Source organism: Hydra vulgaris, chromosome 07 (assembly GCF_038396675.1).
Source record: "Hydra vulgaris chromosome 07, alternate assembly HydraT2T_AEP".
NCBI lineage: Eukaryota > Metazoa > Cnidaria > Hydrozoa > Anthoathecata > Hydridae > Hydra > Hydra vulgaris.
In genome coordinates this window covers 19,467,776-19,485,279 of record NC_088926.1, presented here as the reverse complement: position 1 = coordinate 19,485,279, position 17,504 = coordinate 19,467,776, and the positions used below count along the sequence as shown (strand labels likewise).

Genomic DNA, 17,504 nt, shown 5'->3' with positions numbered 1-17,504 from the left:
ATTTATTAATTCATATATTATTGAAAACCCTCTCATTGAGTCCTCTTGTTTACGTCTTCTTGGATTATAATTCAATTCTGAGCTTTCATAGAAATTATATATTAAATTGGTTAAAAATTTGGCATTTTATCTATCTTCCAAGTTTGAGCTACCCGTCCATCGTCGCAAGATTGCATCTCTTTCTCTTTTCTAACAATACTATCATGGTCACCGCTCAACGGAGCTATCTTCTCTAGTTCCATCAACCAAAACTCATTCTTTCTTTATTTGTCAATCAACAAAGTCGCATCTTTTTTATTGTATCCTTCCCGGTATGCTCTAAAAACTTTTATTTTTTCCCAAGCATTCCTTTGGAAATTTTTCCCATTTTCACGTTTTGATTCTAGTAGCAATTTTTTTGATTCTAATAGCAATTTTGTGATCATGTACAAAAAAAAAATTGTGCAAGGTCACAAATTTTACTATTTAAATCCTGGGATTGATATTTGAACAAACAAATTAACTAAGTTAGTGAAAAACTGTTTTATAAATGTAAATTATACAAATTACGCAAAAATTTTGTTTTAAAATTTTTGTTCAAAATACGGCAACATAACACAGTTGTAAGCCACACTTGATGTGTTTATTTTAAACATTTATCTAGTATGAAAACGTCGATCTTGAGAAATCGTTCACCGTAGATATGTTTTTATTATCTTAAGTTTTGAAAATGAGCGTTCACACAATGTAAGTCACTGAAAGTGTTATAAAGAGAACACATGCAGTTGCTAATTCTGGCATCGAAGAAATTAGTTTTACTTTGACTAGATGTTGCAAAATATCTTAAACTTTGGCCTTTGAGAGAAAAATAGTTGCAAGAGAAAGATTTATTCGTTTCATCTGGAGCTTGATAGAAGCTTTATTAATTGCACAAAGTAATCTTTCGAAGCTACAAAGAATACAATGAATGCTGATCTTCTATTCAAACTGGATTAAAAAAAAATTTTAAATTAGATTTATTGTTCCAAAGAGCGTTATGGCTGGTACATTGGCTTTAACCACATCATTAATAACCAAGTTTAGATTCTGAGAAGAGCAATGTAAGAGTAGCACAGGTGCGGTAGTTATCTAATTTCCAAATGAGTTTTGAACTCCACCTTTCTTTCCTCTAATTACACTGTATCTTCTCGTATCTTCTCTAAATTTAATCACTTACCCGTTCCATTAGTTCTACAGCAGTTGCATCTGTGGCATCGAGAAATCCAAGAAAAGATTTTTTTATGTCGCAATTTTCAGAACTTAAATTTTCCCAACGTATGGAAATATGATCAACTCGGAAATATCAACTCAGATCAACTCAGCTGATATAGCTTATTGTATAAATTAAAATAGAAGCATAGAATGGATAATTCTTGATTATTATAATCAAATAAATTTTAACTGCTTTAGGTATATCGGAAACATTTTCATTTTGAATTTTTTTATTTTTAATTAAATTCACCTCTCCAAGACCATAAAAGTTAATACAGTCGAGGAAGCTACTTTAGTTATGGCTACATAACTAAAGTAGCCTCCTCGACTGCCTCTCTCAACTCTATAACTCCGAAACACGAACCTTAACAAACAAGGCCGCTGCGCGAAAAAACAAGTTGAGTGCGGTTCTACCAGTGGCATGGTAGGGATCGAACTCGGAATTATGAGGCGAGCGCTCTACCGCTACACCACTATCAATTTTAGGCTGGGACACTCTGTGGACGTGTCGCCTATTATATAGTTGGGTCAAATTTAACTTTCATAGAAACCAAACCCAAAAAATTTATTTCTCCACTTTTACCCGCTGATATTATTTCCGGTGTCCTCGAAAAGGTAGGCAAAGTTTTGCAAGATTTAATATAATAGTAATGATATATTCAAGAGCCTTCAGTCAATCTAATTAATAGATTTAGAAAGACCATAGCTTTTAGCTTCAGTGCCAGCATGTTTGGTGGTAATTGAGTCAATCCATTCAGTGTGGTGAGCATTAAAGTCACCATTAACAACAATATTGACTGAAAAATAAAGAGAAAAGATACGGTCAATTTGATCAGAAATAGCATTAAAAAGAGTTCCGTCTTGGGAAAAAAAAGAATAATAAGAAACAAAAAGAAAGATAATTGAATGTGGAGGTGCTAAACCGAAGCACATTAAAGAATACTCTGTATCAACTGATGAAAAGTATTTTGAAGACCACAAATATTTGTAAAAGATAGATTAAAACAATTATGTGGTAGTGATGGTATTTTATGTTTGCCATTTTTAAGTACTTTAGATATCTTTTTACGTTTATTAAAAAACTTGATTCAGTTATGTATAGCGCATAAGACTTTTAGTTAAAACCCATTTAGTTACTTCTTAAATAACCTAAAATTGTAACAAATGGCGCCTGGTAGCCTGTGACGCCTGGTAGCAATGTACGCCACAGTTTGGAAAACCTTACTACCAGCCGGCCTCAGAACCATTGAACTAAGTTTTAGAGCTGTACTATTTTACTATAAGATAACAGGATGAGCTTCATAGCCACTAACAAAGAGACACAACCAAAAACACACGAATGGATTCATGAAGATCTAGCATTCAGTCATTTGAATCCACCGAGTATTCTTTAATGTGTTTAGCACCTCAACATTCAATCATCTTTCTCTTTTTTTCTTATTATCCTAGGCAAGAATCAATGTAACAAGAGTTTACATCTACATCAGCCTAGGTAGGAAACAATGTAACAAGATTTTACATCTACATCAGCCTAGCAAAGGAAGAAGGAGTACGAGGCTGTTAACGGAAATTTTCTGCTTACCCTTAAAGCATTTATCTTGAAGACCTTCTAAAAGACAGTAATCAGATGCAGTTAACATCAGCCCAAGATGAGTGTTTTTATTGAAAAATTATCTTTAGTCTTTACTTAACCAAGAGTCTCAATGCAGAGGGTTATAACAGAGTTAACTTCTCCTAACTTTTCCCTACAAAAGCAAATCCTACAAGGCAACAAGACATGAGGTAGTTTGTGCTGAATTACATTTTACCAGTTGTATAGTGATCTTAATGACTCCGACCTGAAAGAATTTATTTCAAATTTTAAAAAAGTATATGCAATCATGTATAAACAATAATAATACTTGAATGATAGCAGTTCTGATAAGCAACGACACTTGTTTTGTTTAATCTTTCTTTTGAGAATCAAGCCTTTTAGCTCAATTTGGAGAAATCAAAAACTTTTGTATGCATGCCAATGAAATTATAGTTTAAAAAATAAGACTTTAACTTGTTGCAAGGAGGAAAAAGTATATATAGAACCGAATTGCATTATTAAATGACGCAGTAGTAAACGTACCAAATGAGCAAAACGAATCAATTTAGCTTCAAGTAAAGAATAATCTTGTATGATAGACGACAAAGGTACTCTTTAGTAGACGTGATAGATGTATTAATATGGTTATATATTACACATTAATAAAAATTAATATGGTCGAGAATCTTCAGTATCTCAGTATTTGTTAACAACACCAAAGAAAATAAACTCTGTTGAGAGCGAAGAAGAAAAGAAAGAGAAAAGAAAAATAAATCAAATTAATAATATTTAAATAAGAATAAATAATAACAATATTTAAAACTGCTATTAAATATAATAGTTTACTGTATAAAAAAATATAAAGCGATATTACGCACTGTTTTACTTTGTAAATGATATTACACTGTTTTTTCTTCAAGACAATTTAAGTACTTTATTATTTCCATATCATTATTTTATTTTAACTAAATTTTTAATTAAAACTTTGAATGCTACTTACATGTAACAAAAACATAAATAAAAAAACTAAAATTACATCTATAAAATATAACCAAAATAATAAAAGTATTTGAAACTAGTTTAAAACGAAAGAAAAAATTGCTATATGTTATATAACATAAATTTTAGAAAACCAAATAAAAATTAATTGTTTATAAAGATATATACATTATACTTTTTTTAATAAAAAACCTAAACTGATAAGAATGATACTAAATAGATATTTTGAGAACTCTATATTTATAAAAAACAATTTCATTTTTATAGGAATATAAGATTTTGAAATTATGCTTTAGGTCTTTCAACATTCAAATTAATAAGTTTTGTGCCTTGAAGAATTAAAATAATCAAAATCAAGATTGTTATTTTAAAAGAACTTTTAGATTTGTATATAGCAAGGGCGGTCCTAAGGAGAGCGAAAAAGGCGGTCATCATCCCCCCCTCCTCCATTACGGTAAGTAAATTTATATATTTCACACAGCTTATTGTTAAAAAATTTAAGTAAATTAGAAAGGCTGCTTGATATTTTAATAAAATTGTGTGGCACAGGTTATAGATCGGACTGTTAGGATTTTAATATATGACGGTATTGTTGATAGATATCAGTTGCTTTAAAGCAACGATATGTAGCTACTGACGTTTTATAACAATATTGTTCGTTACAAAGCTGCTATACATATGTTTCAACGTGTCAATATCACAATGTTTAAGCTTGTAGAACTTTTTTTAATTTAAATAACCATTAATGTAAATTTTATTTTTACGAGTAAAACTAAAGATTTTAACAATAATTGCAATTAAAATAACGCGCTACGAGGCTAGCTAGTCGGCAGCAAGGTTATTTCCCATTGAGCCTAATTTAAGGTGGCTACCCACTATTACAAGTCTAAAAAAAAAAAAATTTTTTCCTTCTATTTTCTGAAGTTTTAACCTTTATAAACAATAAAATATATAACAATGGAAGAAAAATTTATAAGTTTGCCCTAATTTTGTTCCTTAAAAAGGGGTAAACATCCAAAAGTTCCTTAGCAACGGCCTTAGTGACAGCTGGAACTTTTTTCTCCAGAACTAATATGCACTTTTTCTTCATATTTTTACTGTACCTTAACCAAGTTCTTATCTGCACTGTTAAGTTATTCCCGAGCTAAATGACATTGGTCAAAAGTACTAATATCAGACCATATATGAAATTGTAGCTTTTTATTTTTGAATTTTTTTTTTCCAATGCGTTTCTTCTCTATTTAAAGATTTTCTACCTTCTAACAAAGATATCTTTGGTTTTGATCAATATTTTTCTTTGAAATTTTTTACAGAGATAAAACTTAGTTAGATGAATGTGCTGAGTCAAAAATATAAATACTATGGTATCCCATTCAAATTAAAATTTGGGTCATTGGGGCCATTTTTTAGGGATTTACACTAAATTGTAAATTTCAGAGAATTAAATACAAATATCAGTTTTATTTTTGACTCAGCACACAGTTCATATAAGAAGCAAGGTTTTTGAAAAATGATACTTGATTTGGAAAACTCTGCAACTAGTTATCCTTGTTAGAAAATACGTCATTTTTGAGTTTAATTATGCGCATAATTAATGACGTAATATTAAAATAATAGATTTTTTGTATTTTTTGTCTTATTTGATTCCAATGCAACTGAAATGTTTAAATATGGGGAGATAAAAGGGTTCATTTAAAGATTATATTTAAATAGTGGGTAGCCACCTTAAAATTTAACTAGCATTTTAACATTATAAAGCATGTCTGGATATCAGAACATTAACCTATCCGTCCCCATCCATTAATCTTTTTTTTTTAATCCCAATTACTAGTAATGCCTTAAGTTAACCTTTGCAAACTTGCAATAATTATTGATCTTTTTTATTTTTATTTTTTTTATTTGCAATAAAAATTTGATCAGCAAAGTTAGTTAGATAGTTTTTAAAAGAAATTGTTAAAATTGATGTTAAGACCAAGATACTTAATAAAATTTATGAAATAAGTTTTCTGAAAACCTCAAACCTAATAGGTACCAAGTGTAAATATATATAATCAGTTTAACTTGATAAGAGTTATTAGAACAAAGCTATTAGACTAGATTGGATTTATAATGTAACAGTAAACTATAATCTTATTAATTACCAATAAGCATAATGCTTGCAATAAAAAAGATTTGTATTTTTTTTGTATAGATTAAGTACTGTTTACTTGAGCTATTGCTATACAGACTATATAGAGCGTTACTATGTATTTCTTAATTTTATTTAGTTAGCTTTGGCACCATGTTTAGTAAACTGGATATTTGACTACTTGCAACCCAAATCTTCTTCACATATAACCCTGGTACCCCAAAACTTGACTTTATAATGAAAACACAATAATACAGCATTAAAGACAAAATTTAACTTTTTTAGATTTTAAATTTAGATACGTAAGATAGTTAAATAAATTATAATATTAAATTAAGAGATTTTTAAAAGATAAGTCACAAGATAGTATATACTCTAAAAATACTTTCTTTTTTTCATAAACCAAGTTGTGTCAACCCGGGATAGTCTAAAGGCCTGGGTCCAGCATTTTTCCAAAGAAAGAGTCTTTCGTGATATTCTATGGGCAAGTCGTTGATACTGGCTTCTCTTTTAGTCATTAGTCCGTTCTCGTTAAACTCCCAGTTTTCATTTCCATATGCGCGAAACCATTGTCCGTATATATTACTGTATTCATATTGAAATTTGACCGATATTCGGTTGTCTTTGTAGCACCAAAGTTCTTTTATGAGTTTATAATCTATTTCTTTACTCCATTTAGTCTGTAAAAACAGTTGTATTGCTCCACGACCTTCATTTTACAAAAATAAGCAAAAGATTACTGCTAATTTAAAAAAAAGAAGCTATTTTCACATAAAATACTTAATAAAAACCTTTAATAAACTCTGAGCGATTCCGCCAATTACAATCATTAGTGTATCCCATAGAAACTAACACTGGATTCTTAGAGTTCCACAAATTCTCAGCTAAGCGAACTTTTTCAATCGCTGTTTCATCTGTGAACGGAGGTAAAGGTAGTTTTTGCGTAATACATAGCCTACGCTGTATTAATTGAGGTTTGAAAGTTCCTCTAACCATAAGAAAAACATTACATGAAAAAGCCATGAGGTTTTATTATATTTTGTTAGAAAATATTTAATTTCGTTTTCACAAACGTCTTGAGATAAAAAATATTTATTCAAATTCACCAACGAATAGTAGGGTTAAAAGATTTGATTACGACTGTAATATTAAAAAAAAAGCGTATTTATTATTGCTTATTATTTAAGTATGTATTAATAATATATACGAGTAGATAGATATGCATAAAAAATAATCGTAGATTTGCATGAAAAAAATATGTTTAAGTTTGAAAAAAATTAACGAAACGTGTTTGTGATATGCGGAAAAAAAACAACTGAAAATTATTGACGTGTATGAAACATAATTGGGTTTGAAAAAAAATATCAAGGAATGCGAGAAAACTAAATTTATTAATTCATATATTATTGAAAAATCTCGAAAATATTTGAAACAGAATAAAAATAGCAAATAAAAACAGGGCGCAAAGTTATTATAAAAATTCAAAAAAATAGTTTCTCCAGTATTTGAAAGTGCAAACGCAAATCAGCTTCACAGCTTTTAAACTTTGTCTCCCATTTTCGCTTGGGTGCTCTAAAAAAAAACATAACGTGGGTATACTAGCAAAAAACGTAAATTCAAAAATAAGATTTGAAACTTTATAATCTTTTTCAATTGCATTTGGTAATGACATTTAAATACACCATGTTAAGTATTTATTTAAGGAATTATTTATAGCTTTTGTTTTTTTTTAATTTAAAAGTTTTTAGCCTGAATAAAATACCCGTTTTATGAGTTAACTTTAAATGTAATCTTATAACCAGAGAATATATGTTCAATCGACTTGACTGTATTTTGCTTGTTTCTAGAGCTTTATAAACTTAACAATACTTTTATCATTAAATCAAAGCTGCCAATTTTTGACTTAACATGCCAGTATACCCAAGATACCAACAATAATTTATGTAACTAAAAATATTACAATGCATATCAATTAAGCTAAATAACAACTATAATTCATGTTACTTTTGCAACATTTTACAAAAAATCCAAATAACTTCGTAATGTTAAACTGCAATCATTTCATTGTTTTGTTTGTGTCATATTTATTTTCTTTCTGAATTTCACAAAATTACCTATGTTCGAAATCTCTATAAAAGCGTATTTTCATTACTTTGATATAACATTTCATTTTTATTACAATCAAAAGAGTTATCCAATCAAATAATATTTAAAACATTTATCCAAAACCACTAATTTACACAGTTTGAGATAAATGCAGGTTAATGTTATACAAGAATTTATTTAACGTATTTAGCCTTAGAAAACATTTTATAAACACAGAAATGCTGCAGATTTGTTTTCAGTAATTAGAAATAAGCGGTCTTCTTAATCATTTTATAATATTTATTTTAATTTGAAACGATAAGAATTCCATTAAAATATATTAACACAAACAATAAAATGTATATTTAGAGCAACGATAACAATTACTTTCTTAAATATAAAATATCATCGTCATCACCATTTTTTAAACGTTAACTTTATATCAGTCTTTTCAGTGGCATTGCTGAGGTTGGTGTCACACAGTTCGGTAAACATTTGGTATCACCTCTCTAGACTAACAGGTGAACGACGAAACTAAAAGGTCCTCTGTATCTAGAAATTTCTATTAAAAAAAAAACAGCAACAAAAAACAAGGTCATTGTCTTTTGTTGTTGTTTTTTTTAATATAAAAAAGAGTTTGGCATATTTGCTTTTTATTAATTTTTGTGTCACCCCTCTGTGTCACGTCGTGATGGTGTCACCCCGTGCGGCCCGTATTTCCATAGCAACGCCATTGAGTCTTCTAGCTTTTAAATCAGTTCGAAGCATTCCTTAAAATCAGAATGAAATTTTCCATCAATTGAAAAAATTAAGAAAATCTATAATTGTCCTATAAAATGTTTACAAGAAAATCGTCTTCTTTACTAATTCTAGTTCACGTAATAAATTATTATTAAGTTTTTGTTTATTTAAAATCGACTTTTTCATAACCAATTAGAAAAGCAAAGAGTTTACAGATTCACCAAAGAAACCGGAACAAATTTATTTGCGTATTTAATGTAAGAAACTAAAAAAACACGCTTTTATATCAGTACCGTCAAACGGGGCTACATGGAAATTGATTCCCAAGACTACCGAAGTTGATTCATGTTTGATATTTGTGGTTCTCTCTCATATTTATGTCAATGTAAAAAAACTTGTTGCTAATTCATGAACTTATTAATTAGTAATGATGATTGTAGATAAAAAAATATTTGGATAGACTTCGGTCCCCCATTTTTTGGGGGATTAAGGTTGGGTTCAAGTAGCCCCAGTTGTGGGGCTACTTGAACCCATAGTGTAAAAAGCCCTTCCCTTTTTGAGGTATCAGGCAAATCTCTCAGATAGCTGATGATGTCTTCTATTAAAGGCTTTTACCCATTCAACACCTGGGAGATTTTCATTGAAACATTGAAGATCACTCCCTAATCGATCTAGGTAGGATTTCACAATAATTCGAAGATCAAATGACGTCAGTGGGTAGCCAAAAGTTGAAACTTTATTCAAGTGATCACAAAATGACAGTTCTTTTTCAGGCATGAAGACAGCTGGATGCCTTGCATGTTTCTTTGTGATAGTAAGGCGTCGTCTTCGAAGAGATCTCTTAATGGTGGAACAGCTGATTTTAAGTTGTTCTTCAGCAAATTGTTGACTCATAGCTCCACGTTCAATATTAATACAAGCTTGTTCTAAGTTTTGATTGGTATAGCCTTAGTAAGCTCTAGATCTCAATTTTCTTTTATATCTGCGAACTATTCTGGTAGAACCAGTTATGATAGCACAAAGTATACGCAAAAAAGTGTATAACAATAGCTTTAACCATGCATCAACATTATTTAGGTATGCATTTTATAACCTAACAAATATTAAAAGCATAGTTAAAATAACAGATATATCAACTCCTTTTAAATATATTATTTCACTTTGGGGTTTAATATTAATGGAAAACAAATTTAATCATTTTCAAACATAAGCTGCTACAATGACATTTGGGTTCAAGTAAGTTTTAATTTTTATTATTTTTATCAAAATAATAAAAATTAAAAGCAATTATAATTGCTACATTTTGTTGCAACTGATACTTCTTTTAAGAAATGTTGTTAAATAATTTTTATCTTTTTTGGTTATATCAAAAAATTGACAGACAAAAGTTTTACACTTAATTTTTACCATTATTGTAGTTTCCTTTAAAAAAAAATATTTTTTGATCACTTCTTGCAAAAAAATTTAACCTTTTTTTTTTGTTACTTGATTTGAGTAAGTGTATAATTAACTTATTTACTTTCATACCAAATAATTCTATAAAAAATAAACAAACAAATAAACGTTTTATTTTTTTGGGTTCAAGTAACCCCAGTTAGCTCAAGTAGCCCCGCATGACGGTACTAGGAATAATCAGAAGCGCCAACTTTGAGCTTATTGGTAATTGATGATATATTAGGTTACTTTGTAAATTTTAAAAACTATTTACCAACATTTCTTAAAAGAAGTATCAGTTGCAACAAAATGTAGTAATTATAATTGCTTTTAATTTTTATTATTTTGATAAAAAAAATTGTATTTATGTTTGAAGTTCAAAGTACTTGAACCCAAATGTCATTGTAGCAGCTTATGTTTGAAAATGATTAAATTTGTTTTCCATTAATATTAAACCCCAAAGAGAAATAATATATTTAAAAGGAGTTGATATATCTGTTATTTTAACTATGCTTTTAATATTTGTTAGGTTATAAAATGCATACCTAAATAATGTTGATGCATGGTTAAAGCTATTGTTATACACTTTTTTGCGTATACTTTGTGCTATCATAACTGGTTCTACCAGAATAGTTCGCAGATATAAAAGAAAATTGAGATCTAGAGCTTACTAAGGCTATACCAATCAAAACTTAGAACAAGCTTGTATTAATATTGAACGTGGAGCTATGAGTCAACAATTTGCTGAAGAACAACTTAAAATCAGCTGTTCCACCATTAAGAGATCTCTTCGAAGACGACGCACAGTGAGTCAAAATCCATAAAAAACGGCAAAAAAAACCCATTAAAAAAGTATTGCTGGAAATTAATTAATTTAATTATAATGTTACTAAATACCACTAAAAGTCAATAATTAACTTTTTTGTGAACAATTTTCAAAATTTCACCAATTTATACGCCTTTTTCCGAGACTTATTTATTTTATTTTATTTATCGGAAAACTCGTTCAAAAAAATCTAGCTTTTGTGTCACTCTTTTAAGATTGACATGGGTAAAAACAGTTCAAAATTTAATTTGAAGTCATATGTTTAAGATGTTTGGCAACTACTAACAACATTTTCGACAATAAATTTTGTTTTTAGTTTTTCATTACTGAGATCTCAAAAATGTGTCATAAACTGATTTTTTTAAATTAGTTTAATTATGAGTTTAGTTTAAAAACTAAACGATTCCACTAGATTCCATGGTAGTTTTAATATTTTCCCATTAATAGGTATATATGAAAGCAGAAAAAATAAAAATCATTTGCCCAAACTTGCCCCAATTAAAATAAGACCTTTCAAAAAACTTGCTGTATAAAGTAGCGAATATTAGTTCATTGCTTTCATTCATTACACAAATTATACATTTAGTTCCTATTAGTAAAAAAACTCATGCTGATGCAGATGGTGCTAATTATCAAACCTCAAAAACCAATATATGCAACGTTTGATGGCATGGTGCACGTTTTAAAATTAAAACTTGTGTATAAAATAACTTAAAATAATTCATTGCTTACATTCAACATGAAAAGAATACATTTAGTTCCCATAATTCAAGAGTTAGGAATTAATCATGATAATTTACTTGAGGCTCTTCTACGTGAGTTTTGTAGACTGGAGGGTCTATACTATGAAAGTATTGAAAAGCCTGAAATGATAAATCTAAAGAAAACTCTAATAATATTTAAATGTAAATTCCGATCAAAGTTGCGGAAGTATGCAAGAACCTTCTCTAGACTTTCAGAACACGAGCGAACTTGGTTGAACAAAGATATTACTGTTAACAAAAAAAATGTTGCATCAGGTTCAGGTAAAAAGTGCAAGAACTGGGAAGATTTAGGTGATAGAAGCAGAAGATCTAAGGTATTAATAAATAAATTAAATTCAACCCAGTTAAAAAAATAGTTTACAAGTTTAAATATTATCTTGTTTAAGGTTGCCAAATTGGCTGAACATCCTGCTGAAGCATTGGCATTAGCTTCAATAAAAAAAGCCACTAGAGATCCTAGCAAAAAAGACTTCGTTGATCTTGTGAAAAGTGCTACAAACTCTAACAAAAGACACTACAAAGTGTCTATAAACAAAAATACACTGATACAAATATTGGTGAAGCCCAAGTTAATGAACAAAGTCTTTTCCAGACAGCTATTGTTCCACTTAAATTAACCATCATGAACAAAAATGTATGGTTAAATAAAAAGCCCTCTAGTACACATTACTGTAGACCCCTCCATCTCCAATATCAAAAAGAAACAGAAGAATTAATAAGAAATGAATATGAACTTTTAAAAGCAGAAATAAATAGACTAGTCAAGTTTGAAGTAAAGTTAGAAGTAGAGGAAGGCAAACCAGATACGACTATCACATTTAAGTTCAAACTAGATTTAACCATGTTTGATGGTAAAGTGGTTAATGCCCTCACTAACACTCTGTCCTCGCAATCATGTAATGTTTGCGGAGCTAAGCCCAGTGAACTTAATAACCCAGCATTGATCAGATCTAAACCAATCAATGAAAAAGCTTTATCTTTGGGTCTTTTTACTCTGCATTGCTGGCTCAGATGTTTTGAATATATTTTACATTTAGGATATAAATTAGACATTAAAAAATACTTTGCCAAATCCCCTGCTGAAAAAGCATAAGTAAAAAGTAAAAAAACGAACATTCATCTGAGGTTTAGAGAAGAGCTAAGTCTTATAGTTGATATGCCCAAACAGAGTTTTGGCAACACTAACGATGGAAACACTGCCAGAAGAGCATTTGAAAATGCTGAAACTTTCGCTGATATAACGGGAGTGGCAGTAGATGTAATTATTAGATTGAGGACAATCCTAATAGCAGTATGCTCCTGTTATGAGTTGAACTCTGAAAGTTTTGGCCAGTATTGCTATGAAACTACAGCTCTTATACTCAAAAACTATTGCTGGTATGTGATTCCCCCAACTATTCTTAAACTCTTGGAACATGGTGTGCAGATATCTGAGGCATTAGAACTGCCAATTGGTTACTTCTCTGAAGAGTCACAAGAGGCTCTAAATAAAGTAATTCGCAAAGCTAGATTAAACCATACAGCCAAGATATCTAGAAAGAATGTTATGAAAAACCAATACCAATACTTGTTGATTAGAAGTGATCCTGTAATATCAAACACTTGTTTTAAAAAATACAAGGTTGAAAATGGAAAAACACTTACCCCTGAAGTTTTATCTTTGTTAATGCAGTAATAATGAAATAAAGCCTTTTTATTAGTATTAGGTTTTCTTTTTTTGTTTTCTTGAAATAAAAATTAGATAAGATAAATACTTATTTTGTTTTTAATATATTTTAATATTATATAATATTAAAATATTTTTCGAACCAGTTTTTCTTTTTAATTAATAAATGTTTTGGTTTGAGGAATTTAATTTTTTTAAATTAAGTCAGTCATTGTGCGCGTAAAAGTCTCTAACGCGTATACGCGTAAGTAGTACGAGCCTTAGGCACAAGAAATATTTAGATTAAAAAATATGTGGTATTCTTTTGTATGGTATTTTGGATCAAGGAATACTTGAACCCAACCTTAATCCCCCAAAAAATGGGGGACCGAAGTCTATCCAAATATTTTTTTATCTACAATCATCATTACTAATTAATAAGTTCATGAATTAGCAACAAGTTTTCTTACATTGACATAAATATGAGAGAGAACCACAAATATCAAACATGAATCAATTTCGGGTCCAAGAAGCCCCATATGATGGTACTGTATACTTTGACTATTTTAAGCGTGCTGCGTTGTATATCGTTATTTCTTGAAAGTTTTAGCATATGGAAAATTGATTGTCAAACTATTTTTTTGCTTGAAATAACTTTATTATTTGGTCTAGTCTAGTCTAGATGTAAAAAAAAATCTAAGTCTAAATGTAAAAAAAAACTAAAAAATGATGCAACTCCTTTTATATTTGATTTCCCAACACACAGAAAAAATGCTCATCCTAGAAAACCACCAAAAAATAGACAAAATATTATTTCAAATAATAACACCAATGATTCAATATTGCTAAGTATAATGTAACTAATACTTTTGGCACATATTGATTTAAAATATTTGAGTTTACTTTTTGTAAACTTAAATATTTTAAATATAATACCTATATTTGTTTAGGAACAATAACGTTATATTATTGTTGACAATAATATCACCAATGATACAAATCTAATGTAACTACTTTACAATGACTAATAAATGATCCCACAAAATTCATCTGATGAATTGGTCTTTTGCCGACTAAAGAAAAGTTGTTAAAACGTTTAGTTCATACTTTTCAATTTTTTAAATGAATAAACAGATAGCTCTTGCAAAATCCAAAAGCTCTCGTAAGAAGCTATTTAAAGGAGCAGCTCGTATGGCTTGCCATGTTCATTTTAAGAGAGCTTTTCTCCGCTCTTGGACTCATTTACTCCCACCGAGGCTTATATATATATTAAAGTTAATGCTTGTGTTTAACTTAACTATCAAATTTATTTAAAAATATTACTCAATATTGAAATTTTATGTTCTTAAAAAAAAATTAGCTCATTTTTATCGCAATTTTTTTTTTGGTTTTCCCTTCTAAACATTTTTTTAACTCAAAATTAAGTTTTAAATAAACCGCTGCATCAAAAATTTACACTAAACGTAAGTTAAACTTTTTTTTAATAACACAAGTTAAATTGCAGTGATTATTTTTTATTAAACAATACACAGTGATAAAATTTTAGTAGTCGAATAACAAACTAATAAACTTTTAATAAAAAGTAATTAAATTAACGTTATTTTTTATTTGTTATTTGCTAATTTTTTTTAAATAAAAAATCATTTGTAGTTGCCGTGCTGCAATTAGAAATTAAAGAAATAATCATTTTAAAAATTCAAAAATTTAAAATTTTTAATTCATTTATAAAAACATCAAGAAAAGAAAGAAATTTGTTAATATCAAACATTTAAAAAAATGCAATATTAAATTTAATTATTTAATATTAAAAAATAAGAAAAAAAAAGAAGAAAAAAGAAAATAACATTCCCTTATAGTGATAATAAAAAAGCCATTAATTAACATTTATGTCGTTTTGCGGCAATTAATATTATTTCAGTAATTTAAAAAAGTTAATGTCTTTAGAAAATAAAGAAAATTTTATGACATCAAATATAAAATGTCGAGTTAAGCTAATACATTAGGCATTTTTTATTTAAAACAAAGTCTGATATATACATATATATATATATATATACATATATATACATACATATATATATATATATATATATATATATATATATATATATATATATATATATATATATATATATATATATATATATACTTATACACATATTATTACATATGTTACGTATTATTACATATACACATATTATTTACACTAGACAAACTAAATGAAAAAAATTTAATTTCTTTACCTGAAGGATGCCAACAATAACTCCAAAAAGACCAATAGCACTTCCGAAGATTTCAACTACTAACACCTTTAATAAAATAAAATAAAAATTGTAAACACAATTAATCATGAGACCGGTTATTGGTTATTCGTATAGGCTAATCTTCCTTTTTTTTTTTTTTTATAAATTTTATGTTAGTAATGACACCAGTTTGCGCTTATGCAAAATAATTTGAATAAACTCTTTGGTATTCAACACTTAAAGAACAATTTGCTTAATTTACTACCCCTATAGAATCAATTTTTACTTTAACATGCATAAATTATGTCTGTGTGATCTTTAACTACTTTTTTATTTTTATAAAATATTTTGCAAAACACAATTATTTACTACTTTTTATATAACTATAAAACAGACGATTTAAAACTGCGTTAGAAATGGCTGAACCAAATGACAATCAAACAATTTCTTCACAAAAATCAATTAAACAATGTCTAAAAACTATTAATAATATATATGAACTTATTAATATGTTTTTGTTGCTAACTTCTTACTACTACTACTACTACTACTACTACTACTACTACTACTACTACTACTACTACTACTACTACTACTACTACTACTACTACTACTACTACTACTACTACTACTACTACTACTACTACTACTATATACATTAGGGTTATGACTTTTTTTCAACCTCATGCTCCTGTACTGTAGTTTGATGAACTTTTACCTTAAAAGCACGAAATGAACTATTATTTGCATATCTTTTGAAAAAAAGTTCACTCCGCCATTGAAAAATCAATTCTGATATAAGTACCACTATGTAACACACACTATGGACACAAGACATATTTTAAACGCCTAAAATATGTATTAATGCGTTTTAATATGTGTTTTAGACATTATAAACACATCTCGTGTCCACTAGGAATACATAGTAGTACTTATGTCAAAATCGATTTTTTAATGGCGGGGTGAACTTTTTTCAAAAGATACGCAAATAATAGTTTATCTTGTGCTTTTTAGGTAAAAGTTCATAAAACTACAGTACAGGAGCATGGGGTTGAAAAAAAGACATAACTCTAATATACATACTCACACACACATATATATATATGTACAACTCTCGGAATTAGGAAAATTCAATCTTTTAGAGGTCGGCATCAGGTCAGCAAAAAAAATTGATACAAAGGTCTTACCATAAATTATCAAAACAAGGTCGTTGCACGCGCATATTTTAATTAAATGAACTTTTAAGATTAAATTGCTTAGATTTAGTAAAAATTTCTTTTGTTTTTAGATTTGTAATCAATTTTTTGATATTTAAGTGAAAATTTGAAAGAAATTGGACTTTTCATTCAAAAGTTATCTCAAGTTATGCTCTTGTCCAGTTACTTCTGCACGTTACTGTACATATATATATATATATACACACACACACACACACACACACACACACACACACACACACACACATATTTATATACAAATTAGTAAAAACACTTATCTAATTTTAGTTGTCTTCTACAAGTTGTTTTGCCATCAGTGGGCTCATAAGGAAAACAACTAAAATTTAGATAAGTGTTTTTACTAATTTATTATTGCTCTGTTCTTTAAGAACATTGAGCACTCTCTTTGTAGAATACACTAACATAATTTATATATATATATATATATATATATATATATATATATATATATATATATATATATATATATATATATATATATACACATATGTATATATATATATATACACACAGGGTGTGCCAGAAAAAGTGGTACGGCATTTTTAGAAGTTTTTTTAAATTGCAAAAATGTTTGAAATGTTGTTTTTTTTGTTCTTTT

At 28.4% G+C, this 17,504-nt stretch overlaps 2 protein-coding genes across 2 annotated transcripts in view; both read right to left on the bottom strand.

Annotated features, from left to right (window-relative positions):
* Positions 1–6,189: 6,189 nt before the first annotated feature.
* On the bottom strand, positions 6,190–7,092 carry LOC100197105 (uncharacterized). Its single transcript, XM_065801295.1, has 2 exons — positions 6,722–7,092; positions 6,190–6,639 (listed from the first exon to the last, which is right to left on the bottom strand). Exons 1-2 carry the CDS (start codon positions 6,951–6,953, stop codon positions 6,326–6,328), a joined length of 546 nt encoding a protein of 181 aa, XP_065657367.1. The 5' UTR covers positions 6,954–7,092; the 3' UTR covers positions 6,190–6,325.
* A 210-nt stretch (positions 7,093–7,302) lies between these two features.
* Positions 7,303–17,504, bottom strand: part of LOC100209012 (V-type proton ATPase 21 kDa proteolipid subunit c'') — a 64,381-nt gene continuing 54,179 nt past the window's right edge. The window contains exons 9-10 of the mRNA XM_065801294.1: positions 15,669–15,734; positions 7,303–7,502 (exon numbers count right to left, since the gene is read on the bottom strand). Of these exons, the coding sequence (XP_065657366.1) occupies positions 7,470–7,502; positions 15,669–15,734 (99 nt within the window). The 3' untranslated portion in view covers positions 7,303–7,469. The remainder of the gene's footprint in view (positions 7,503–15,668; positions 15,735–17,504) is intronic.